This window comes from Pelodiscus sinensis, chromosome 14, assembly GCF_052426305.1.
Source record: "Pelodiscus sinensis isolate ZL-2025 chromosome 14, ASM5242630v1, whole genome shotgun sequence".
Classification (NCBI taxonomy): domain Eukaryota; kingdom Metazoa; phylum Chordata; order Testudines; family Trionychidae; genus Pelodiscus; species Pelodiscus sinensis.
Window position 1 is genome coordinate 10,519,242 of NC_143065.1, and position 26,765 is coordinate 10,546,006.

The 26,765-nt window shown below is 57.6% G+C and overlaps 1 protein-coding gene across 1 annotated transcript in view; it reads right to left on the reverse strand.

Annotated features, from left to right (window-relative positions):
- The window catches only part of DUOX2 (dual oxidase 2), a 77,046-nt gene extending 61,754 nt beyond the window's left edge, over positions 1-15,292 (reverse strand). The window contains exons 1-6 of the mRNA XM_075897466.2: positions 14,947-15,292; positions 6,529-6,701; positions 4,660-4,717; positions 2,939-3,073; positions 2,583-2,796; positions 1,284-1,498 (exon numbers count right to left, since the gene is read on the reverse strand). Coding sequence (XP_075753581.2) covers positions 1,284-1,498; positions 2,583-2,796; positions 2,939-3,073; positions 4,660-4,717; positions 6,529-6,675 — 769 coding nt within the window. The 5' untranslated portion in view covers positions 6,676-6,701; positions 14,947-15,292. The remainder of the gene's footprint in view (positions 1-1,283; positions 1,499-2,582; positions 2,797-2,938; positions 3,074-4,659; positions 4,718-6,528; positions 6,702-14,946) is intronic.
- Positions 15,293-26,765: the final 11,473 nt, after the last annotated feature.

Consider the following 26,765-nt stretch of genomic DNA (forward strand, 5'->3'; position numbering starts at 1 on the left):
CTCCAAGTTCCACACAATTGCTACCGGCTTTCTAGAACGCCGTCGACTAGCCTCCGTATTATCCTGCCCACCCGACCAGCTTGTCCGCTTTTCAGCGCGCTGCTGCTGTTGCACGCCGGGTAGTACATCACCGAGCTGTCTACAGCGAGCCGGGCCCCTTTCTTCTGGAGTCACAGATGCACGAGAACCCGCTTGCATGTCCAAAGAGACACACCCACTGTTTGCCAGCCCCCCAGCCACTGAGCCTGGCTAGCTCTTTGCCAAGTTCCTCGCGCTCTTCTCCAGTCTCGCCTCACTGAAGTATTTGTGGGTCATCGGCTAATGTTACTACCTTGCGACTCAGAGCTTTCCCTGTAATAACGGCGGGAAACCAGCCCTAGCTTTACCGCTCCAATATCTGAGGAGCTGAACACACCAAACCTTGTGGTCGCTCACTCAGACTATACCGGAGAATGCCTTCTCTGGACATACACTCACGCCCTCCATTATGGCCATGAACACCCAATACTTCTCCTCTTGCACTGTTATCCAGAGCTTCCTGTGTGCCAGGGCTGAGCTGCCGGCACCCCTGGGACTGGCAGCTCAGAGCCCGGCACCTCCGGGCCTGGCAGCTCGGAGCCCGGCACCTCCGGGCCTGGCAGCTCAGAGCCCGGCACCCTCGGGCCTGGCAGCTCAGAGCCCGGCACCCTCGGGCCTGGCAGCTCAGAATCTGGCACCTCCAGGCCTGGCGGTTCAGAGCTTGGCACCTCCAGGCCTGCCACATTAGTTATGACAGTAAAACAGTTACTTGAGCCCCAACTGCTTGGGCCCTGGCACCTCTTCCATTCAAACTTAATTTGATCTTAATTTGCCGTGATCGCAACGGGGGAGCAATTTAGAGAAATGGGATTATCCACCCTGAGGAGAAGCAGAAACCTGCTGCCTGATTAGAAACCTCTACGCAGGGTGGCACTTAATCCCCTCCTCGGCCCCGTGGGCCTGGGCTGCGATCTGCTCAGATCTGTCTCCCCGGACTCACAGGCCCAGCTCCCTCCCTCCGCGTGGGTGATGAGAAGCTGCATTTCGGGCCTGGAAAGAACTTTCTCCAGGGCTAGCAGCAGAGCCCCGGGAATGCTCCCGTGGAGCACTGAGCCCGCTCGGAGTCAGGGGGACTTAGCATCCCCCGTCGGTTCCCTGTGGCCAGATGCGGCCTGCCCCCACCTTTGCCCCCACCCAGCCCCTCCTCTGTGCTGCTAGCTCCCCCCGAGGAGCCCCCCAGTCTCTCTGAGGAGCCGGCTACTGACCTGTTGCAAGCGTGAGCCAGAAGGAGGCCCCGTAGACAGTCTGCAAGGCAGCTGGGCCGAAGCGGATGGTGCACAGGGGGGCATGCCTGGCGACGGAGAAGAAGAGCAGCGAGCAGACCAGCAGCACCGCCGTGAGCAGGATCGTGTAGCCCCCATACAGCAGGATGGGCATGGAGAACAGCACATTGGAAATGAGCCAGGTGCAGAAGGCCAACCTGTGAGGAGCAGCAGGGGTGAAAGGGTCTCGTCTCCTGGCCCTGGGGGGGGTGCCCCCCTGTGCAACGCAGGGGTGGTGGCAGCGCAGGGCACAACGGCAGCAGGCTGCGCTCACTTCACACTGGTCCAGCGGGCTACCCAGAGCCGGGCCCACCAATCCCCGGGATCTGTCCTGCACCCAACCTGAGCTCAGCCCTGGTGTAATGCTGCTGAACTGCAGGGACGACTTTTGTTAGAGGAGCCCAGTGGGTTACATCTGCCCTGGAACCCATCTTCTCCTTGGCCGCTGGAGCTCGGAGAATGGCCCTGAGCGGTGCGGGTAGGGCGGAGGGTGCAGTGCGCGGGCCCCAAGGCTCACAGGACACGGGAAAACTCTCTAGTCTCACTCGGGGGAACATCTGAGACACCCGGGACTGCCTGGGATGAGCGCATGCAGGAGAATGTCCTACCTGCCATGCTAGGGGCACACCTGCTCTGTGACGCCAGGCCCCCAGAGCGGCCTCGCCAGGGGATGCCCCGGATATCTAGAAATACGACTCGGGGGGATGACCATGGCTCAGATAGACCCCCACAGTCTAAAGCGAGAACCTCCTGCAGGAGGTGGAGTTTGGCTGGGATGGTGGCTATTACCCCTAGTCCTGCAGAAGTGCCACATGGCCGTAACTGAGTAGGGGTGGCCACCAGTCCCTGCGTGAGGCACGGAATTGTCACTGGCTGTGAAGTAAGAGAACCAGCGGCCGAGTCCTGGAGCATCTGGGATGCCTCCTGTCACCCAAGAGCTGGCCTTGCTGAGCTAGCGTGGCTGCAGGGCAGGAGCCCGGCTAAGAAAACCTTTGCTCAGGGTTAGGAGCATTGGAGAGCTCTGCAAGACAGCTCCCCTGTGGGACCACCTGTCCGGTGCTAGTCAAGCCTTGGACAGGCCTTTCCTAAGGATGGTTTGTGGCCATCAGACCCTGTTGCGATGCTACTCAGAGCCACACGCTGTCCATGTCAGGAAGCTACTGTAGCTCCGCCTTCCACCGTTGGGCACCCCTGTCCCTCCCGGACGGTACTCCCGAGGCACAGCCTCTCGCTGGCCCTTACCACAGCATGACGGAGGTGTAGTGGCCAGAGATCCTATACTGGCTGTGCATGCCGCACGGGCTCTCCTGGGTGAACTTCTCTGCCACGTACAGGATGGGGCTGGGCAGCCCCTTGGCCAGGCTGTCTGTGTAAGTGTGGGTGTAGTCTGCGCCTAGGTGCCAGGCAAAGTGCTCGTTATAGTTGATGGTTTCGTTGATCTGAGTCACGGGGTTCCCTGAAGGAGAGAGACACAGTTCTGTCCTATGGCAGTCCCAGGAGACTTACCTCCCCTCTGTCCTGCCAGCCTGCCCTGGGGAGATCAAAGGCCCCAGCATCTACCCCTCTTACTCGCCCTTGACTTGAAGCCCAGGACTCACCCACTAGCGTGATGTTGACCCCCAACAAGCCGATGTGCAGGCCAACGTCAGCGATCACCATGGCGTGGCTGAAGGATTTGTAGGAGGTGTTTGCCCGCACCCCGCCGGTCTCCCAGTCCCGGCTGAAGTTAACACCTGCAAAGGTGGCAGGGATGAGACAGAGCCTCCGTGCTACCGAACCAGCCACTGACTGTGCCGAAGAGCGAGTGACAAACTCCACGTCGCCACGGCAGCCGCCGAGCACCTGTCTGTTGGAAAGGTGTGCACGGACAGCTCTGGAAGGTGGGGCTGCCCCGTAACGGCCCCGTGTGGGCGCTGCCAGCTGGATACCTTCGGCAGGGACTGCATGGAGCCTCAAAGCACAGCCCCACCCCAGTGTCAGCGCCAGGGGTCTGTCCTGCTTGGCTCACCAGGAGGCCACGACGCGTCCCGCCTGTCCCAGATAGGATGCACCATCAGTAGTGGTCCCTGGTAGGGAAGGTGGCTTCGACTCCGGGTTCCTCCCCTCAGCACAGAGCAGCCTGGGGGTAGCTAGGTGGGGAGAGGGTGGGCGGTTGGGAATGGGGGAGCTGGCCTCTTGCAGGGGCAGTAGAATTTGGGGTGAAGGGGTGCTTGGGAGGGGCACAGGAAGTTGAGGGGATGGGGCGTCAGAGGGGCATGTGCCAAAGCCAACTGGTGCCCGAGAGCTGCTGGGAATTGCTGGGAGCCGGGATGGCAATGCAGGGCCTGAGCGCCCCTCTGGGCAGGATGGCTCTTTCTGCTCTGCGGCCCCAGGGTCGGGAGCGCGTGGGTCACAGGCCGGGCGGGCATTGGAGCCAGCCCCAGGGGGTAGGCACGTCGCCACTGTGGCTGCGCGTCGTGGTCCCCTGCCTCCTGCACCCCCCATAGTGGCACAAACAGACTCCACCAGCCAGTAGAATAGAGGGAGTTTATTGCTTCTCCAGGATACAGCACAGCACAGATGTAATCTGGTTACAGGGACTGGGGCTAGGAGGCCCCAGTGCCCCCCCTTGAGATGGGGGGTGGCTGGGCCCTACAATCCCAGCCCCCTCCCTAGCTCCTTCTCCCCTGCTTCCCCGACCGAAACTAACTCTCTTCCAACCCTGCCCCCCAGCCAGGGGCAGCATTCCACCTTCCTTTGTTCCTCTCCCTGGGGGCTAGCTGGTCAGACAGGTTGAGAGACCCTTGCCTAGTGACTCATCCCCTGTCCTGCTGGGCCGTGCTACAGCCAGCAGCCAGTGGGGGTCACCCACAGCCCCAGCATAGCAACCAGCAAGGTACCCCCATTACGTCACAGCCACGTACGGTGCACAGCTCTGGCGGCCAGCGGCCTGGCCACGACTCCTGCGCACGTCTGAGCGAATCCCGCACGCCTGCCCTGCACAAGGGCTGCCTTTTATTTTTCCCAGTGGGTGCTCCACCCTCCCACCTCCTCCCGCCGTGTCCCGTCCGCATGCCAGTTCTCCCTGCCTTCGCCTATTGGGGTGGGGGGCAGCTAATTAACTCTGCTCGCTAATTACCCTGCTGAATCCAGAGCCCCAGAACGTTAGTCAAAAATGGGACTCACTCGTCTTCTTTCCTCCCAGAGTCTTCAATGGGACCCCAACCCCACCCCATTGCCCATCATCAGTCTTTGTCCTCCTCGCTACGGGGCAGATTTTCTGGCTATTTCCCTCCTCCCTGCCTGCCGGGGCACCCGGAGCGCAGCATCCGGTACTCACTGAGAATCACTGCTCCAATGAAGAGGCTGAGGATCACGCGCAGGAACCAGAAGAACCTCTGTAGGGGGGGACAGAACGGCTCACTGTGAACTCGCTACGGACCAAGGGCCCGCGAGGGCAGACTCTGACAAGCTCTGTTCATGCCCTGGTTCCTGGGACAGGCTGGCCAGACATTCCTGATCAGCTCATTTTCCCGTCAGAAAACGGGCCGCGTTGAAATCACAACGCGTGGCCGCAGAGAAGGAGGGATTCCCGAGGGATTCTCCGCGGGGAAAATCAAAACAAACGAGCCCAGTTAGAAATCTCAACTGGAAGCAAATCGCAACTTTGGGGTCGCTGGTACCAATAGCGAGTGTGAAATGGGGACACATAATAGGGAGCCTGGGGGCTATGGGGGCATTTCTATGACACAGGCCTTCATATTGGGATGGTTTTCATAATATCGACCCATCCGGTCACTCAACTCCGGAGCCACCAGGGTGTTGCTCTAAAGCAAGAGAGTCTGAAACACAGATGGGCCAGGATACTGTGGTTTCCACGGCACTGGCAGCTCCCGCCCAGGGGAAGACTGCTGGGCCTCATGGGAGTGGGACCCTAAGGGGAAGTGGGGGCCTGAGAGACCCAGACCCACAACAGGTTGAAAATGAGTGAGCAATGTTCTCCTTCCACGTTCCCAAATGGACCTTTTCCTGGATTCTTCAATCCACTCGTATTTTCAATGTTTTGTCCCAATTCAGGAAGAAAATGTGCGTCACAATATTGGACTCTGACACCACCCGGGAATTCTGTCGGTCAATCGGGTCTAAGCTAGGCCCGCGGGACCAGGGCTATTTTACACCAGTGTTGGGGGCAGAGCGAGGGGCTGGCGTTAGAGGCGAATGCAGGAGTGTCCTGGGAGGGGCTGCCATTGCTACAAGGCCAACCGAGCCTTGTGGAGGTGTAGAGTTCAGCCAACAGAACATGGGGGTCTCTTCCCTGAAGTTCTCCTGGTTTCTGGGGGGCTCACGCGTTCGCACCGGGGTGATGGGACGCCTGGAGCTGGGCAAGCGCCGGAAACCTTGGAACTGGGCCTTAATGTTCCTCGCGAGTCTGGCAGTTGGTCCAGGCCTCCACGAGACAGGGCCAGACATGGCCTATGGAGCCAGCTCCAGAGACAACACCTCAGACATTGAAGAGCCCATGGACGCTGGCTGCTGGCCAGGCTTGCCCCCATCCCTGCTGCTTGGCATTAAGAGGCACCCCCATCGCCAGAGTGACCTCCAGTTCCCTGGCGCCGAGAGACCCGGGGACGGGGGGGTGACATGTCGGCTGGGGGGTCTCATACACCCCGAGCAGGCCTCTGTCTCTCCATGAGGTGAGGGGAGGGCTCACGGCCTCCTCGGCATTCCAGTGGGCTAATCTATGGGCCAGATGGCTGCTCACAGAGCCGGTCTTAGGGGCCGTCTGCGCCCGCATGTGGGGCCGACCTCCCGAATCCTCCCCCCAGGTTTCCCTGGTTACGCCTTGACCCTTTTTTTCTTTTGCTTGACAAATTTTTGTCTGGTATTTTTTAAACCATCTGGCAACCTTACAGACAAGCCAGGTGGTTGCCCGGGGCCACCAATTGGTTAGGACCGGACCTGGCTGCTCACACCATGCACAGCTCCCTCTCCCCGCCCAAAGCGCCTCCCTCAAATAGCCCCCGTGGAATTCACTCGACCAGAGACAGCGTCGGCTGTTCGGTGCCTTCATGGCCTCTGGTCTGTGCCCCCACATGCCTAGCGGGGGAGCTGGAGTCCACCAGCCAGGAGGAAAGGGGAACACTGCCCTCACAGTTGGCCTAGCATGGGGAGCGATGCGTCTCTCCCCCCGCCGAACCCCCGTCCTTACCCCTTTGCCCCGGATGCCAGGCAGGATGAGAAGGAAGGTGGCCAGCACGGTGAGGAAGACAGAGAGGATCACGGCCCAGCTCGTGTTAAAGAGGAAAGGCGTCCTGGAGACCGGGTAGAAGGGGAAGGAGCCATCAAACAAGGTCATCGCGGCGCCTGGGAGAGGCCGCACACCTGCAGACACAACGTGAGCAGCGAGTGAAGCGAATGGACGTGGCTCTCCCTCCCCGCCGGCACACATCCTCCTCTCGCCCCACCATGCTGGGTCACCCCTCAGCACCCCTCCAGGTGACATCAAACGCCCCGGGGAGGCCCGCCACCACCACCGGCAGCGCAGCGGGACTAGAGCGGCTTCCTGCTGCTCACCCCGCGCGGCTGCTGGCACTTCCCTGCGGCCCAGGGTGGGGCAGTCTCCGGGCAGAGTATGGCAGGAAGAACCCCTTGTCCCCAACTCTAGCCCTGCTGGTGGTGGCAGCAGGGGACCCTGAGGTGTTTGAAGGCCCGGAGGAGGCAGGCAGGGCGAGAGGTCACACAGGGGCGCACACGGCGAGTTTTGGGGAAGCCCAGCTCTGGGCCAGGTGTATTCCTGGTGCCGGAGCACCGCAGGCCCATCAAACTCGCTGCCTGTGCAAGCAGGGGGTGACTTTCATGCAAGCAAATCACCTTACTCCCAGACAGACCTGCCCCAGACGAACGTCGTTGCAGGCCATCAGAATCCCTAGACGGAACCAACCTTGTCTCCATAAAATGGGGTTTAAAAAACGACGTATCCTGTGAATCCCGACAATAGGACCCCCCCCACGAGCCTCTCAAAGGGTTCGGCCACATCACCTCAACCGCGAGGAAACCCTTCCTCCTCCCCGCCAGGCTGACGTGGAAATGGCCCTCGAGCAGGGCGTCCGAAAGCAGCAGCAGCTCCATTGATACGATGGAAAGCAGGAAGCCCCCTAACCGTGGGAGGAGCTGGCCGTCCCTGGCCCATGCTGTGGCTGCTTCCTGAGCCAGTGTCCCAGGACAGGGAGACAGGCACCGGGCACGCCTGAAAAGCGGTTCTCCGGCGCAGGCGCTGAGCGCACAGAAAATTGCTCACCCTCCGCCCTGCGGAGTTATGCGGGCAGGCAGCGAGTCACCCCGCGCACACGCTGGCCCGGTGCCTGTCCCTCCATGAGTCACCAGCGCAGGTGCCGCCAGTCGACAAAGGGAAACGAGAAAGTCACAGGAATGAATTCTCCATGGCGCCCCGGGCCTGCCTGGACCCCGAGGCCACAGCGATATGCCGTGGGAATCCCTCACAGCCTCTTCGTACATCGGTGCCACCCACCGCCTCGTCCGCAGGGACCCCTGCGCACCTGGCATTGGGCCGGGGCCTGGCGCGGGGAGGGCCCACGTGCGGCTGGGCCAGTGTATTTCACTTGGGCCTGGGCAGCGCCAGGCCTGGCTCTGTCCTGAGCACCAAGGGTCTGGGGGGAGGGGGAACGGGGCTCTCAGGGCCACAGGCACGTCAGCGAAAGGACACGTTGCTACCGAGCGCCCCACGCGTGAGGGAACCCTACGCTACACTGTTTGGCCGCAAGGCAGCAGCAGGCGTCAAATGCCTCAGTTAAAAGCCCCTCGGCCATGCCTGCCAGAGCCGTAAGGCCGTGAGGGTGAACACACCTGGGACGCGTCCCCAAGCCCCAGAGCCAGTCCCCGTCTAGTCATGGAGCATGACGGCCAGTGTCTCCTAGCAACTCCCCCGAGCCTGGCTCAGGCCTCTGCGCTGGGCCCCCCCAGACGGTGGCCTGCCCTAGGCGCTGGATGAGGAGGGGCCAAAACAGCGCAACACCCCCCTTTAGTAACCAGCACTGAATGTTCTTGCTGCAGCCAAAGCCCAGGCCTGAAGGGCTGTTGAGCCAGTGACCTCCAGCCCCGGGGAGTGGGGGGGAGGGGGTGAATCCCCCAGAGCCGCCCGGCCAGGTGCAAAGTGAGGGGCCCTTTGCACGTGTTGTGCACACGTCCGGAGCGCTCCCTGCCCCTCTCGGCGCTGAGTGACTGTAGCCAGACACAAAACCCCATCTTGTTTTTCCACGAGCCCCATCTTGTTTTCCCCCCCCCCAGAGAGCAAGAGAAAGGCAGTCAGCCTTTGATGCCCTGGGAACACAGGTTTGCTGCCTGTCCCTGACTCTACCATAAACAGAAACCAGACAGTAAATGGGCTAGCTGACGACCCGGGGCCTCCTGTCGCCCTGATGGCTTGTACCAGTAATTGACACGCCTGCACTGTCCCAGGAGAGGAATCTTCGCCCATCACATACCAGAGGTGCCCATTGTCTGCATTTTCCCAGGTGTAAATTATGCTTTGCACCCTTCGTGGGAAACTTGGCATTCAAAGCCATTTTTCCTAATTGGCCACTTGAGCCCAGGAAGAAGCCTAAATGACCCAAGGGGTATAAAAGAGGTTCAGCAGCCCACCCCATTTGAGCTCCAATCATCTATACCTGCTGGCAGGTATTGATTGTCTCCCGAGGTCTGTGGGATGCCCAACCTCGCCCTACTTCTTCCCGAGGGATTGAGAGAAAGACGCTGGCCACGCCAAGTCTGGAACGCAGGGGTGAGAATATATACCTGCTATGTGTCTATTTTGCATGCATTTAATAAGAGCTCAGAGAACCAAAGGGTTTCATGGTACCTGTAAGTGACTTATTAGTGTAATTTCTGTCCTGTCCTTTGTAGTGTCTGTGTTATCTGTAACACAGTAGTAGCATTTAACAACTAAGTTTACCCTGTAACAATAAAATAGTAACTGTTTAAGCTTTAACCTGACTCCTTCGGTTGCTGTAACAGAACCAAGCACAATTTAAAAGAACTTCAGCCGGTCATAAGGGACTCACTGCCCTGACCGTCGGCTGACAGAATTGGCGTAGTCGGCAGGATTGTGCTACTGGTTCACATACAGCAACATGAAGCCTGTCATGATAGACATGGATTTTAGTGGTATAGAGAAAGGGTTTGCCCAGGAAGGTTGGGGCAACCCAAAATGGGATAGAAAAACATTAGAAAAGGATTGGGGAAATCCTGAGGAGTTGTGGGTGCAGTTCTGTAAGTATAGAACTGCCTGCAAGCTAAAGAATGGGACAAAGCCCGAGTCTGTGGAAAGGAGCCACTTTCCATTTAGCAAGGAAAACAGGATCAGGCCCAGACAAGCAGGCAGGTAACAGATAAGATTGAAAGCCTTGTGGTAGAACTGAGAAAAAGGCAGTAAGTACTGGAAATCTAAATCCTTAAACATACTTACCAGAGTAATATCTGAAACAAGGCCAGTTTTATTTTAGAGATAAGTGTTTTAAGAAAAGAAAAACAGAAAATTTAAACTCTGCAGAGAATGGAGAGAATTGAGCAGTTGTGCAAATGCTAAAATGGTGTAGATAGAAAACTGTGGTTTCTTTACAGTCATTCTGAAGGAAAAATGGGCCCTTTTTCCAAAGGAATGTCTGTAAATAATCCAGGCAAATTTGACTCAAATCTGAACATTTGATTATAGATACTGCTAAAAGAACTCTAAAGGGAGGGAGTTCTATTGGAACTGAACTACCCCATTGAATATAAAAGGGAATGTAATTGTTGTACAGCTATGTAGAAATAGTGTAAGAAAGGTTCAGAGAGAATGTATGTGTATCTGTGTGTAGATATATATATATAGTGTAAATAAATGAAGTTTTAAGGTCCAGTAATCTTGTTTGTTTGTAGGTTTAAAACAAATTGGTTTGGTTTACTTTTAGTCCAAGTTGTTTAATGAAAGTACAGGAAAACTGTAAGCATAAAGAAAGAGTTACACTATATGCAAAGTTTAATGTGGCTAAGTAGTGTTGTAAACAAAGATTGCACATTTTCCTGTAAACTATAGAATGAGTAAAAAAAAAAAAAAATAAAAAAAAAAAATGCAAACAGACTAAAATGCTGTGAAAGCTCCAGGAGCCACACCAGGTTGTGATTTCCTTTGTGGTGCAAATGCCCTAGCTGGCAGCACAAAGAAGCTTTGCAGGTAATAGCTAAGTTTGATTAGCAAACTACCTGAGACCAGAAAGTTCAAATTGTAGCCCTCCAGAAAGAAAGAAAGAAATAGGAGGTTGGGTATAGTAGGAAAAGTTTAAATGTAAGCAGTCTTTTAAGAAGACTGAGGGTATGTCTACTCTACCCCGCTAGTTCGAACTAGCAGGGGTAATGTATGCATACCGCATTTGGTAATGAAGCCCGGGATTTGAATTTCCCGGGCTTCATTAGCATAAGCGGGGAGGCGCCATTTTTAAATCCCCGCTGCTTCGAACCCCGTGTAGCGCGGCTACACGGGGCTCCAACTAGGTAGATCGGACTAGGGTCCTATTCCGAACTACCGGTACTCCTCGTGAAACGAGGTGTACCACTAGTTCGGAATAGGCACCCTAGTCCGAACTAGCTAGTTCGAACCCCGCGTAGCCGCGCTACACGGGGTTCGAAGCAGCGGGGATTCAAAAATGGCGGCTCCCCGCATATGCTAATGAAGCCCGGGAAATTCAAATCCCGGGCTTCATTAGCAAATACGGTATGCATACATTACCCCGAAAGTTCGAACTAGCGGGGGTAGTGGAGACATACCCAGAGAGAAGACTGAGAAATTGGCATTTGTAAAAGATGTTACCCCTTTTGAACAAAATCTTGCAAAGGTTCGGGCATAGCCCTTGGTCTGATCAAGTGTTAACTGCTTGTCCATACAATTTCAGACCTAGAAGACAAATTGACTAACTTGTGTATATGTAAACCCTCAACTTCAAAGGAGAGGGAAACAGCTGCAGCTGTTGTCTTCTATGGAAAACCTGTAAAGAGGTGTTCTTCAAAATTGTCTGAATATAAGAATCCAGATATGAAACTGCAAAAATGTAAAAGCCTCTGCTGCAAAAGTGGAGAGGTAGAAATGCATGTCCCTCAATACCCAGACAGAGCTAGATTCCCTTAAGGATGGGTGCTGAGAGTTAAAGCAACTCTCAGATGTATTTATTTTTTCTTCCCTCAGGAATATGCTTAAGAAAAGGACAAGGAGGTATAAGGCTTAGTAAACAAGCTCACCCTCCTTACCAAATTAATAGTAGACAAACCTGTCTCATTGGGAAAAGTCATTTAGCATGTGAAAAAGGGAAGGCAAAAAGTTTGGAGCCCTATATGGGAATGGTTGAAGGAATAAGGAAAGTAAAGCAGACATTGGAAAGTTACTAAGAATGAGACATTTTCTTTGAAAGGACAAAGCAAGTGATTTGAGGGAATGTAAAGATAAAAGGTGGACTCCATGGGAGTGTGGAAGGAATTAAGTGATGGTTGTAATATGTGAAGGGAAATCTTGTTTTAAAAATGACACCTTGTTTCTTTGCAGCCTCTTCCTTAAGCACTGTGCAAACGATCTATGCAAAGAAACAATCTAATGTAAACATTTTGTCTATGGACCCCTTTGTTAAATCTGCAAAGGAAAATTAGGGATTCTACTGAAACTTAATTGGCTAACTGCATAAAAGAATGAGCTCTATATATTGTAACTATTTTGTGGATTTCAAATTAACTAGTTTTATTTTGTTTTGGATAATGTCCTCTTGCTTAAAATTGCAAACAGACAAGGCACAAATTAGTTAGTGCTTGTGTTGGGCATTCAACTCTTAAGGACATTTAACTTTCTAGAAACCAAATTATTAGTTTAGAAATTCAAGCTTTGAAACTTAACTGTTTTTTTTTCAAGGCTGACTTGATAACACTTTTGGCTTCAAAGGAAAGTGGACAGAGAAGGCTGCTGCTGTCTCAGCAGACTTATACTAACTCCTGTGCTATATGGGCTGGAGCCACCCAGTGGATAAATAACTGGGAAATAGGAAAGCCGGTTTGGAGATTGGAATATTGGAAATGGATATACCAGCATGCAACCCCACATGCCTTAAGCATAAGTCATGTGTCCAAAAGAATAATACTCTAGCTGCACAGCTAAATAACCTAGCAGATGCAGCAGTACAAATTTTTGCTGTCCAGGTGGATTGGGAACGCCTGTACATTTGGCTACATGAAACCTTGGGACACACAGAAAGTGATGAGCTGGTGCGGCAGGCACATGCCAGGGGGTGGCCTATCACCCACAAACAAGCCAAAGATCTGGTACAAGCTTGCACCCTATGTGCTGAACTCAAGGAAACATATAACAGAAGGGCAATGATTTGCCAGGCTAAGAGATGGAAAAATGCTATGGGCAACCTGGCAAGTAGATTATATTGGTCCACCGCCCAGCAGTAAGCAAGGGTGGGAGTATGTTTTAACTGGAGTAGAAATTGTTTCAAGAATTGGTTTTGCTTACCCAACCCGATGGACAACAAGGTTGTCTACGATCATGGGACTAAACCACTTAATAGCCCTTGTCCCAACACCCCAGTTTGGGAACACAAACCCATGTACTGCACTCCTATAAGGGAAAAGGAGTCTGGACAACTGCAGATGCTGGGCTAACACCAATAACTATTACTGAGGCTTGGATTGTATCCAAGACCGGCAAACCTTATGTTTTATTACAGGAAACTGAGGCAATAGCCCTAAACAGTGCTCCAGTGGGACGGATCCCTCCCAATGCTGGTGTGGATCCGGGAAACCACCATGAACTTTTTGTATATATACACCGCTTGCTGTTGTGCTTGCAACCACTGTTGTTAGTTACAGACTATTGAAATAAGACATGGTACTCCAACTCGCCATGGTCTTCTTCCTCATCCCAACTGCTACTGCTGTACCAGAACACCTTACTTGACTCCTCTACTGGACTGGGAATCGAGTTTGTCCCTCTCAGCCCAAATGACTGGTGAAACAAAGTGACATCTTCCGATGGGGACCGGTATGGTTCGATGACAGCGACTACCGCAATCCTCTAAATAACTCTGGGGGGAGGTCAAGGAGGGAGGCAAGGGAAGTGGCAACGAACGGTATGGGATAAGACATGCTGTAACTAAAAATGTAAAGCCTCATGGCTAGATTGTCTAGCCCAACACCTTGGACTTTCGTTAACTCCCTTCCTTCACTCTATTGTAAATACTATATTAACCATTTTACTTGTTGTAATTGCTTGCTGCATGCTTCTATGTATTGTTAGGCATTTTGTGTACACTGCTACCTCCTCTGCACAAATCTGGTATATGGCATTGGGAAGCGATCCTAATCAATCCCTTGATCCAAATTATCTGATCAGACCCTGCTGATAGGGCGAATTTAGCTTCCTCCAAGGAGGGCAAAGGGTGCTGGCATCACCGCCATCTTGCGTTCTGGGACATAGTGAGGCGTGTCAAGGGGGTGGAATGTAGCCAGACACAAAACCCCATCTTGTTTTTCCACGAGCCCCATCTTGTTTTTCCCCCCCCCAGAGAGCAAGAGAAAGGCAGTCAGCCTTTGATGCCCTGGGAACACAGGTTTGCTGCCTGTCCCTGACTCTACCATAAACAGAAACCAGACAGTAAATGGGCTAGCTGACGACCCGGGGCCTCCCGTCGCCCTGATGGCTTGTACCAGTAATTGACACGCCTGCACTGTCCCAGGAGAGGAATCTTCGCCCATCACATACCAGAGGTGCCCATTGTCTGCATTTTCCCAGGTGTAAATTATGCTTTGCACCCTTCGTGGGAAACTTGGCATTCAAAGCCATTTTTCCTAATTGGCCACTTGAGCCCAGGAAGAAGCCTACATGACCCAAGGGGTATAAAAGAGGTTCAGCAGCCCACCCCATTTGAGCTCCAATCATCTATACCTGCTGGCAGGTATTGATTGTCTCCCGAGGTCTGTGGGACGCCCAACCTCGCCCTACTTCTTCCCGAGGGATTGAGAGAAAGACGCTGGCCACGCCAAGTCTGGAACGCAGGGGTGAGAATATATACCTGCTATGTGTCTATTTTGCATGCATTTAATAAGAGCTCAGAGAACCAAAGGGTTTCATGGTACCTGTAAGTGACTTATTAGTGTAATTTCTGTCCTGTCCTTTGTAGTGTCTGTGTTATCTGTAACACAGCAGTAGCATTTAACAACTAAGTTTACCCTGTAACAATAAAATAGTAACTGTTTAAGCTTTAACCTGACTCCTTCAGTTGCTGTAACAGAACCAAGCACAATTTAAAAGAACTTCAGCCGGTCATAAGGGACTCACTGCCCTGACCGTCGGCTGACAGTGACTCACACCCCCAGCCCTGGGGTAGTGGGGCGGCAATTCCCCCCACACTCACACACGCCCCCATGTATGAGCAGCTCCTGGTGTCCTTCCTTCCCAAGGGCGGTCACTTGCCAGCAGCCCCAGCAAAGGGGGGGTCCCAGAAGCGCTGCTCTGCCTGCAGAAATGCCCCCAGCCCCCCACCGGGTGCTTTGGGATGCTGCCCCGAGGCAGGAGAGGCGAGCGCTGACTTACCCCCTCCGCTGACCGCGCGGGGCCGGTGGGCCGCTGGGAGCTGCACACGCAACTGAGCGAGCGAGGCTGCCTCCCTCGCTCTATATAGGAGCTCCCTGAGCAATGGGCAGGCGGCCAGGCCTGCGCGTCCTGCTCCCCAGGGCACACGCCGCCTGTGCTGACAGCAGCTGGTTGCTGGAGCGTGCCAGGGAAGCTCCCGCCCCACCTGAGCCGTGCACTTGCTCCGAGCCCCGGCCCAGACAGGGAGCAGCAGAGCCGCAGACACGACCTCCCTGCTAGCGCAGCCAAGCGCCCTGTGCTGTGTTTGGCTCTCCCTTCCAGCAGCCCCACGGCTCTCCTCTCCCTGTCTGAGAGCAGAGCCTGGCCCTGGGGTGAGCGGGGTGGGCGTGCCGTGGGGGGCGGGGCTGCATGGTAGCTCGCCCCAGCTGCCAGTAGAGGCACCCCAATGCTGGGGGGGTGGGGCTGAGCCTTGGGGGGGTGGATCCAGGCAAGCTGGGAACCGCATCTGCCCCCCTGGCCTTAGGTCCTCCCCCCCCCACTTAAAAATCTCCCGATTCTGAAGCCAGTTTCATGATTTGAGGTGCCTGATTCGTGATTTGGGAACGCTCGAGGCTGGCGTCACAGTCAGTGTGGAGCTGATCGTGCTCTGCCCACACCACCCGCCATCAGGGAAACTGCACCAGTGTAACCCGAGGCACAGCTTAAACCTTCTCCCTACTGCCAGCTGGCTGGATAGGCTCCTGCCCTCGCTCTTTGGGGGCGTGGGTCCTGGATTCTGTATCTCAGCACCTGGTGCCTCCATCCCACAGGACCCTCGCATTGCCCGGGATGTTTCCTACCAAATAGTATGCTAGGAGTGTAGTCCGACACACAAGGAATCCATTAACAATCAGAATCCCCAAGGTAACAATACAACAAAAGAAACAACAAAGGAGAAGAAAGAACAGGAGTAACTAGAACAATACAAAAGCAACAATACCTGAAAGCACCCGCCTAGGTAGACAGCAGGAGGATGCTGTACCGAAATCAGCGGCCAACTTCAAACCCAAGACAGGTTAAATAGAGCCAGGATTTCTTACGTGGTTGTGTTGCTCTTGGGGCAGCATCCTGTAACCCCCATAACCCTCATTTGATACCCTCGCGAGCTGACATACAAAGCATGCCTTGCGAGCTGCCAGGGGAAAGGCTCTGGTCTCTGAACGTCATTGCTCTCTCCATAGTGTGCATCATGAACGTTATGACAATTCTGTTGCATGGTTGTCACTAAAACATAGGGTAAGTTGGGGAATCAGCCAGAGAGTAGCTCCCCAGAGGCAACAGGGAGGAAAGTAATCAACGCCCAGGCGGGGTGTGAAAGAATCCATCAACAGTCACTGTCCGGGCCAGAGAAATACAAGTCAGTGACTCAGCTGCAGGCGGCCACACCAGGGAATTGCTCCAGCACATCCAGGCCCCAGACATGCCTGGACTTGTGCTCTCCAAATGCATGGGTCTGCGGGTACACCACAGAACACAGCGGCCACATGTCCCCCCGCCCCCCAAGGGTAGCACTGTCCCGAGGCTCCTCCGATAGACCCTTAGGTTTGCTTTTGGTAGCCTCACTTGGATTCACTCAGCCTCCAGGGTTCCTGGGCTGACACTTTCAGGACCTTCCCCAAAGCTGTTTCTCCTCAGGCAAGACTGGGAAGTTCTGTGGGGACCATGGAGGCTGGGATGTTCCTTTCTCTGCTTCACTTCAAATAGCCACCACCAAAAATAGCCCCCCTCTCCCCTTGTTTCCACGCTCTGGCACGTGGCTGGTTCTTGCCCATCGCTTCTGCTTCTCCTGTCTTTGCCCCGGACACTAGGCAACGTGGGAAGCAGCGCCCCGAGCTTCTGCCACATTCAGCGTGGCTCTGGGGGGGCCCTGTGGCACTTTAGAAGCACCCCCCTAGTCTGCAGCACCTGGGCATTCACCCCAGAGGCTCCCATGGAAACTGCCATGAACGCCAGGTTGCCGCTGGGGTTCATTTTGGCCACGGAGAGCACAGGAGATAGACTGCCCAGAGCGCTTGTGCCGTGGGAGACAGGCAGAGCGGACAGACGGGCAGGGCCGTTTTACCGCGCGGGGAGGAGACGGGGAAAACACCAGGAACAGCGTTTCTCCCTGTTCTTCGCCTAGCACAGCGCTTAACTCTCTGTCTCGCTCATGGGGTGCAGGGCTGACTCCATTGGGGTGCAGCTGGGCAGGCTGCTCCCCCACGCCCCATAGCCACAAGCTTCTGAGGCCCCCCCCCCACAGGCCTCCTCTGACCCAGCAGAGCCACTGCAAGCCATCGAGCAGCTCACTCGCCCTTCCTGGCGACCCTGCCTGCTCAGCCTCTGAGGTGCCGCATGGGGGCCAGACTGGCCCGTGTACCCCTCCCTGCATGGACTGGGGGAGGAAGGCACCCTTAGAGTCTGGCGAGGGCGGCAGGTGCTGTGCGGGAAGAAGCACGTGGTGTTACAGCCCCGCGAGGAAGAAGAAACGTCCCAGGAACGCCTTCGTTGCTTGGTTTCAGTAAAGCCCCAGGTTGACCCTGCCAGGGTTCAAACACTGATGCATGCGCGCTGCGAGTCACCAACTGCTCGGCCCAAACCAGGTGTTGACAGGGCCTCCGGCTGGGCCAGCAGGGGGTGCTGAGACCTTGCTACTGCCCCGCCCGCTGCGCGTCTGCATTTCGACCCACTCTCTGAGGACGCTAGGAAAATGGCCCAGCAAGATGAAGTTCTGGGCTGCTCGGGCCCAGGCATGAAGGGCTGGAATGGAAGGGGCGGTCCCTTTGCATAGGGACCGCACCCTGTTGCTCTAGTCCAGCCAGAGGGTGCCAACAGCCTGGGAGGAGAAAAACAAAGTGGGCTTGGGGGCCAATGGGCAGAGTGGAAAAGACCCATGTGCCAGGCGGGCGACCGCCAAAGGGCCCTGTGTCCGTTTGCACGTTGCGGAGGGGTGCAAAGACTGAGGCAGGACGAGGGGTGATCAGCGGTGGCCGGGCGTGGTGGCGTGAGAGGAAGGAAGCGAATGAACAGGAAGCTGACAAGCAGTGAGCTGCAGCCAGATGCAGCTGGCTGTGACCCTCACGTTAGGGCAGGGGCAGCCCCGATTAAAGCCCACACAAAGGCACAGTAGGGAGGAATTCGACACAGGCTTAGTGGCCTGGCTGGCCACACAGGCTGATGGCGCTCTCCTGGCTCTCTCTGGAGCAAAAAGGGGCCTGTTCTACAGATTAGGGTGTCCCAAGACAAAGCGCAGGTCTCTGAGCCCTGTCAAGGCGGTCACACCAGCACCGTGTCCTGGGCACACACACAAAGCGCAGGTCTCTGAGCCCTGTCAGGCAGTCACACCAGCACCGTGTCCTGGGCACACACAAAGCGCAGGTCTCTGAGCCCTGTCAGGCAGTCACACCTGTACCGTGTCCTGGGCATACACACAAAGCGCAGGTCTCTGAGCCCTATCAGGCGGTCACACCTGCACCGTGTCTTGGGCACACACACAAAGCGCAGGTCTCTGAGCCCTGTCAGGCGGTCACACCTGCACCATGTCCTGGGCACACACACAAAGTGCAGGTCTCTGAGCCCTATCAGGCGGTCACACCTGTACCGTGTCCTGGGCACACACACAAAGCGCAGGTCTCTGAGCCCTGTCAGGCAGTCACACCTGCACCGTGTCCTGGGCACACACACAAAGTGCAGGTCTCTGAGCCCTATCAGGCGGTCACACCTGTACCGTGTCCTGGGCACACACACAAAGCGCAGGTCTCTGAGCCCTGTCAGGCGGTCACACTTGCACCGTGTCTTGGGCACACACACAAAGCGCAGGTCTCTGAGCCCTGTCAGGCGGTCACACCAGCACCGTGTCCTGGGCACACACACAAAGCGCAGGTCTCTGAGCCCTGTCAGGCGGTCACACCAGCACCGTGTCCTGGGCACACACACAAAGCGCAGGTCTCTGAGCCCTGTCAGGCGGTCACACCTGCACCGTGTCCTGGGCACACACACAAAGCGCAGGTCTCTGAGCCCTATCAGGCGGTCACACCTGCACCGTGTCTTGGGCACACACACAAAGTGCAGGTCTCTGAGCCCTGTCAGGCAGTCACACCTGCACCGTGTCCTGGGCACACACACAAAGCGCAGGTCTCTGAGCCCTGTCAGGCAGTCACACCTGTACCGTGTCCTGGGCATACACACAAAGCCGGCCTTCTCCCCCTGCTGGCTCCAAAACCACAGTCACCAGCAGATAGAAAGGGAAGGTGGCAGTGAGCTGGTTTCCCGGAAAACAGGCCTCCGACCCGGCACAGCGCGGGATCCAGAGCCCGGCCTCGCCTTGCTTATACCTGGCAGGGCCTTGGGAGTCGGGCTGGCACCTTAGGCTCCTCGCTGCTATTCATGGAAATGGCCAGAACCTGAGCCAAGCGAGGAAGAAAGAGCCCAAGCAAATTCCAGGGGAGGCGAAGGGGTTGGCCTGGCAGGACCAGGCTTGGAGTGTTATTCATTGCGTGTTGTCCACAGAGCCATCCTCACCCACCAGCTCTCTCCAAAGCCGGGCACAAAACCAGGAGGAACATTCCAGCCCAGCTTGGAAGCAGCAGAGCAGATAACAGCAGAGGGAGGATGGCCTAGCGGTTAGGCACTTGCAGAGCAGTGGGGGGGGGGGGGGGGGGGTCAGCTCCCAGCACTGCACAGACCCTGCCCTGGGCTTCCCCTGGGACTTTGGGCAAGTCTGTGAGGCTCACGCAGCTCCCAGCTCAGTCATGGGGGGGGACAGGCGGGGGGGGGAATTCCTCCTGCAAGGTGCTGTGTCCTGCGAGGTGTACACGTGCTCTCCGACCCGCCAGCTGTGCACACATAGGCCTGTGAAGTTATGAACCAGATCGGGGGAGGCAGGCAGGGCTGGGGATGGTGTCCCAGGCCCAGGCACCCACCAACACCGCCCCTCTCCCCAGGGGGTCAGGGTTAACAAGCCCCACACTTCAGCAGCACCAGACCTTGATCTAACCCAGGCCAAACCAGTTGCAGACCCAGGCCAGGAGCTCTAGCAGGGGCGACGCTCTCTGACCCACGCCAAGGCGCTCCCCTCCCCCGCATGGGCTGTGCTCTGCTCCGGCGCTGCCATGGGAGGGGCAGATTCATGGTCTCAACTTCAGGCTGAGTTCCCAAGAATCTCCCTTTTCCTAGGAACTGCCTTATGTGCATTTCGGTCTCTCCCCACCCCCGTTATTCCCTGGAACGCTCCCCTAGTGCCCCCCCCCACACACCCAACAGGCCTGCGCACGGGAGCTGGGTGCACAAACAGGATGCAGTGGTTCTGAGAGTCCACAGGCCACTTGGCCTGAGACGGTGGGGGCAGGGCTGTGGGGCACAGACTGGCCCTGCCTGAATGTCCAGGGCCCGGCTGTTTTCGTAACCCTTCCATCAGGCGGAGCCAGCATCAGCCAGAGTCGGGATCAGTATCTCCATCCATCCATCCATCCAACACAGAACCCAGCCAGCTGGGAAATTCACCCCTTGGGCACCACGGGGTTCCGTCAGTCATGGGGGACGGGTCTCAGGACTCCTGTTACAAGTTTTGGAGGTTCTGGTGTGCAGGGGCGGGGCCTTTGGTGGAAGGGGCGGGGCCAGCAAACGAGCCTCTCTGAAGCGGGGGTTCACCATTGCCCAGGCATTGTTTTGGGCAGTCCTGGGTTACAGAACAATTTCTTCCACGTCGCTGGAAGGAGACACACGCAAGGAATCGGCTGCAGAAGCATTTTGCAGGCAACAGAGTCTTCCCAGCTGCTGCCTGGGACAAGGCAAGCAGCCAAGTTAGGGAGGGGTGGGACACGTGCGTGATCTCGCGGATCTGCCCCGGCAGAGCCCCACGGTCTGCCCTCCGGCCTTGGATCAATGTGATTAACTTGAGGCCGGTGCTTGACTTCAATGGAACGAACGTTCAACCCGGGGGTCCCGAGCAGGTCGGGGCTTAAGCAATCTGTCCACCAGGCCTTTGATTGTGCATTAATTCCAGTGGGGCCCCTCCTGGATGCAGATGGCTGAACCCATGCCCCTGCCAGGGATCCTGGCCCTCTCCCAGCTTAGCCCTGACTGTGGAGGGGTCAGACAGAGCCTATCGTCTGCAGGCCGAATTGACTCTGTGCCCCAGGGCAGCCAGGGGGAGACTCCTGCCATAGCTTGTATGGCACATCAGCTGTGTCTGAGCAGCACCAGCTCCCCCCCAGCCCTGTCCCAGAGAGGCGCGCTCAGCGACACGCACGGGGCCCTCCTTTGACTGCAGCCCGGGCTCAGAGCAGCGGGAGGCCGGGCACTCGCCCGGGGTGATTCCTGCCTCTGCAGGAATGTCTTGGTGTGGCAGTGGGTGCAAGAGCGCTGCGCGGGAGGAGACAGCGTGCAGGGCGCGCCGTAGGCCCACTGCCAGTGGCCGAGCAGGGCCCCAGCTCCAAGGAAACAGGCGTCTCCTGTGTGCAAACGGCACCAGCTGATTGGACCACTCAGTTCGCTCGTCAGCCCTGGTCAACAATCGTGCAGTGTCAGCAAATGTAGGGGGGGTCCCCCAAACCGTTCAGCCGGCAGGGGGGTCAGCCCGGCCCCTCTTTTGCTCCCAGCGCGTCCATTTCTCTTATATGCTCTTCGGGGCAGATACTGTCTGTGCGTCTGCCCAGTGCACAGGACAGTGAGCTCTGGATCTCAGCTGGTGTAAATAATTAATCATCATAATTAGCAGTAATTAGCAGCTAGGAAAACCACTTGGTTTCCCCCGCCCCGATCACTGAGCTCTGCCAAGCACAGGAACAGGCCCTGTCACATGGCCTGTTTGGGGGGCCGCGAGCCTGGGCAACCCCCTGCCGCTTGGCACGCTGGCCGTGGGTGTCAGAGGCGAGGGGATGTCGTCTCCCTGGGGTGCACGCAGCCAGCAGATGCAGCGGGCCCCTGGTGAGGGGTGGGCGACCAGCTTGGGGGCTTGCTCCTGGGGCCAGGTGGAGGAGCCGGGCTGCTTTTGAAAGCCTCAGTCACGGGGAATGTGCTCTGCTTTTGGCAGCGCCGGGGGAGGGGCGAAGGGGAACCAAAGGCACCTGCAAAGCTATCGTGGAAGGGAGAGCTGCCCGGGGCGTGCTGTTCAATGACGCCGTGGTGGGCAGAGAGAGGTTCATAGCTGACTGGGGCTGGCAAAGGCGGGCCGCGGGTCCCTGCCACAGCTCTGCCCGGCAGTCCCCCTGCTGTGCCAGTCCTGGGCGCCTCCTGCCCTCCAGTTTTGCCCATGCCCATAATCCTGGCCTTCAGCGCCCACACCAGGGCCTGGCACCGCACCGGCTGCTGCCGTTCCCTAGGTAAATTCACCTCTGGCCTCCTTGAGGGGGCCCACTCAGGGCTCAGCCTCCAGCCCAGAGGTCTCCACTCAGTTTGCCTCAGGGCCAGTCCTCAAATCCACCTAGTCCGCCTGCAGGACCCCCCCTCCCCCCAGGCACTTCTGCCCTGGCCCCAGGGGGACGTGACCAGTCCTGAGGAGTACACAAGTTGGCGGAGTGGTGGGCTAGGCCAGAGGGGATGGCATAGGGCCCAGGGAGCGTTGTGTAGGGGCTGAAGCCGGGGGGACTGTGGAGGGTCACCGGTGTGCTGGGGAACAGAGGCGGGGCAGGGCACGTCACTGGGCTATTGAGTAACGGATGGAACGGAGGGGGTGGGGTCAGTGACAGAGGATGCTGTAATGGATGGGGCTGTGGTCAGTCGGGGGTGCTGGGTTACAAGCGGGAGCGGTGGAGGTTGTGCTTGGTGGCAGAGGTGTTGGATATGCGGGGGGGTAGATCACTGGGGTGTTTGGTAACAGGGTGGTGGGGCTGTGCTCAGTCGGGGGTGCTGGGTTACAAGCGGGAGCGGTGGAGGTTGTGCTTGGTGGCAGAGGTGTTGGATATGCGGGGGGGTAGATCACTGGGGTGTTTGGTAACAGGGTGGTGGGGCTGTGGTCAGTCGGGGGTGCTGGGTTACAAGCGGGAGCGGTGGAGGTTGTGCTTGGTGGCAGAGGTGTTGGATATGCGGGGGGGTAGATCACTGGGGTGTTTGGTAACAGGGTGGTGGGGCTCTGCTCAGTCGGGGGTGCTGGGTTACAAGCGGGAGCGGTGGAGGTTGTGCTTGGTGGCAGAGGTGTTGGATATGTGGGGGGGTAGATCACTGGGGTGTTTGGTAACAGGGTGGTGGGGCTGTGGTCAGTCGGGGGTGCTGGGTTACAAGCGGGAGCGGTGGAGGTTGTGCTTGGTGGCAGAGGTGTTGGATATGTGGGGGGGTAGATCACTGGGGTGTTTGGTAACAGGGTGGTGGGGCTGTGCTCAGTCGGGGGTGCTGGGTTACAAGCGGGAGCGGTGGAGGTTGTGTGGTCTCTTGGGTGTTGCATTCTGGAGACAGGTGGTGGCCAAGGTAGATCTCTGCGGTACTGGCTAAGGACAGGAGGGGCAGAGCATCTGAAATTCCTCACACTCCATTCTTGTCTTGCCACACTCAATGACTCTGGCGCATCTTCAGCTGTTCCTGCCTGTCGCCCCCTTTCCCATCGCATTAGTAATCTCTTACGCTGGCCATCGTGTGGGCCACGGGGAAGTCACCGACTCGCCTCCTCCCATGCTATGGATCGGCCGTGTGGTCCTAATCGCTGTTTTCTAGACCTTCCATCCCACGCCTGGCCCTGACAACCCGCACGCAGACTCAGCCTTCACCTCAATTTTCAAAGCGTTGAAAGGTCTGGGCTGGGTGCGTCTGCCAGTGAGGCCAGCAGAAGCTGTGACAACTCACCCCACTGCCCCACAAACTGCCACAGAGTCCTACATTCCAAGGCCAGAAGGGATCATGTGATCCTAGCTTGACCCCCTGCCTAATACGGGCCAGAGAACGGCTCCCAGTAACCCTGCAGCAGAGTTTTGAGAAGAACACCCAAACTTGATTTAAGATTGTCAGCGACAGGACAATCCGCCACGATCCCTGGCAAACTGGCCCGGTGGTTAATGGCTGTTGCTGTGAAAAATGCAACAGGCCAAATTGGTTGCTACAACGCCTGCCAAAAAACAAACCTGTTGTCGTTTTCGGCCTTGTTGGGCTATGGACAGTTTGTGCTGGGGCTTAATGGAGAAACTCACCCGACTTGCTCCTGTTTGCAGTGAAGCCAGGGGGAGGTTTGTGAGGGATTCTCCAAGGAACAGGGTTGGGCTTCCTGTAGAAAGAGGCGGTGTAATTACCACCGCAGATAGCACCCTTCCTGTTATTACGGTGATGACACTCAGCGCGCCTGCTTTCCCTGGTTGCGGCAGAGAAAGCTTTGAGTCAGCCTCCTCTGAGCTGTCCTTTGGCACGGACTCCGCTCCCACCCGCCTGCATGGGAGCTGGCATTCAAAGGGTCGGAAACAAGGACGAGTCTGGATGCTGGAAGGGGAAAATGCTTCGCTGCGTTGCAACACCCATCCCGACCTTTCACTGCTGAACTTGCAGCCCCAGCCAGCGGCCCTGTCTCACGGGGCAGGACTCCAGGGCTCCCCCGCTAGCCAGGAATGACTTGCCCAGCTCTGGCTTCTGGCCTGGTTCAGGGGCAGGGCTTCAGGGGGAAGAGAGGAGGCCCCCCGTGAACGCCCCCAGGCAAGCATGGAGCAGTAGTACAGGGGATCTGGGACAACTCTGCCTGTTGGGACTGCCCCCCTCCCCCCGCTAGGAATGGTCACCCTACACCTGGCCCCGTGGGACCTCGCCCAGGACTTGAACGTGCTGGGCAGCGGGGAGATGCCAGCCCCGCCCTGCTGGGAGAGGAGCTGACGTGCAGAACAGCCTCTCTGCTCCCTCCCCCTTTGCCTGCAGGGCCGTGTGCTCTGCCGCACCCCACTGTCTAGCGGGGCTGGGAGAGGGCACCCCAGGGAAGCCATCGCCTTGGTAAGCTTGTGCCAGGTCTCAGCCGCAGGGCTCCGACAACCCAAGAGGGCCAGAGCAAGGATTCCGTGGCTTCTGATCCATCTCTGCTCACCCTCCCAAAACCTGAGTGGGGCAGGGCTGGAGGCCAGAGCCTGCCCCCTCCCTCCCATGCTGCAGCTGGAGCCCTGGAAACGGGCAGGGCAGGCCTCAACCAGCCCATGTTGGAGACATCCCCACTCCCTTGGGGGCTCTGGGGCAGGTGGCAGCAAGGGGGGGCTGTGGACACCCCCAGAGCTGGGCTCTGTCTTCCTCAGCTGCAGGGGACGCTCCCCATCCCACACAGAGCGAGCGGGGCTTCACAGCCCCTGGCCACGCAGCCCCAGCTAACCTTCCAGGCCAGATGCCACCCACACTCATGGCCTCATTGCCAAGCAGCAGGCGCCGGCTTGGTGCCTTCAGCCACAGCGAGGGGGTCCACAGAGGCAGATCTCAGTGGGGGCAGGTGACAGAACGAGGATCAATGGTCCCAAGTTGCAGGGGGGGGTGCTAAGGTTGTGTGGCAGAGCTCCAGTCACCCCCCCTTGAATCCCTCACAGCCGGGCAGACTGTTAGTGCTCCTCCACGGCCCACTGTGACTCTCCCACAGCCTCTCGGTTCTCCCGCCTCCTCCTCAGCATAGGCAAGTCGCTAGCTTGTGGGGAAACCCCCCCACGGCCCTGGACTCCCATGTTTCCCCAGTGAAAGGGGATGGGGTGCAGCCGGGGCTGTGGAGACAGAGCGCTCTAGCCTCGCGCAAGGTGCTGCACGTGGGGAGGAACAGCCTGAACACACCCACTGCCGGACACCACATCCCTGCCAGGACTCCCTGTGTCTCCCCAGTGCAGGCAGCTACACCAGGCCTGATGGGGACTTGCTGGGTCCCACTCCCCCGGAGGGATCTTCAGCTCCCCGCAGAACACAGGGCCCAGCCAGCCCCAGCCCTGCCCTCGCCAGCTGCAGCTCCAGGGTGGCCCAGTGGAAGCAGGCCCTGAGGGATTCCCCGGGCACAGGCTTGGCTTCCCCAGCACGTCTCGGGCAGCGGCTGCCACCTGCCGGCTGTGTGGGGCCGGGCCCAGGGGCTGGAAGCTGAAGCGAGACCGTCAGGCTGGGCACCGCAGGCGGGTCTGTAGTGGTGAAAGGCATTAACGGCGGCAGCACTTTGTCCAGGGCAGGGGCCAGCTCTCCAGCCCTGCCGCTTCCCGGAGGTGTCGCTGAGCTCTGCTCCAGGAACAGGCCCGGCAGGGAGACCGACCGGTGCGTCTCAGGGACCGGCCTGCGAATGGGCCCAGTGCACGGCCGCCTCCTGGCCGGGCTTGGAGTGGCTCCTGGCTGGCAAGGCAGGCAGCAAGGCAGCTCCTGGGGGCATGCTGCACCAGGCCACCCACCTCCCCAACCCTCCCCCCAGCCCCGCCGACAGCCCTGCCCTCGTCCCACCTCCCTGACCCTCCTCCCCAGCCATGCCAACATTCCCCCCGACCCTCCCCAGAACCCTGCCCCACCAACATCCCACCCCACAGCCCTCTCCCTGATGTCCCACCTCCCCACCACCCCAAACCCCACCCCACGGACATTACACCGCCCCAGCCCTCCCTCCCACCCCACAAACATCCCCCCTTCCCCCACCATCCCCATGCCCCATCCCCATAGGGCCTCAGAGTCCCTCACTTCTCTGTGCGTGTCTACCCGGGGCTCAGTCCCAGGCTGCATCCCACCCCCCTGCCTCCCTGGAGCCAGGTTCACTGAGCCCCTCCCAGGCCGGTCCTTGAGAACCCCAACCCCCTCCCCCCAACGTGCAGCCAGACCCCCTCAACTGCGCCCCACCCTGCCCATCAGATCAGCCCCTCCCCCGCGCTGGCTCTGCCAACCGCCAAGGACGCGCTCCCCCG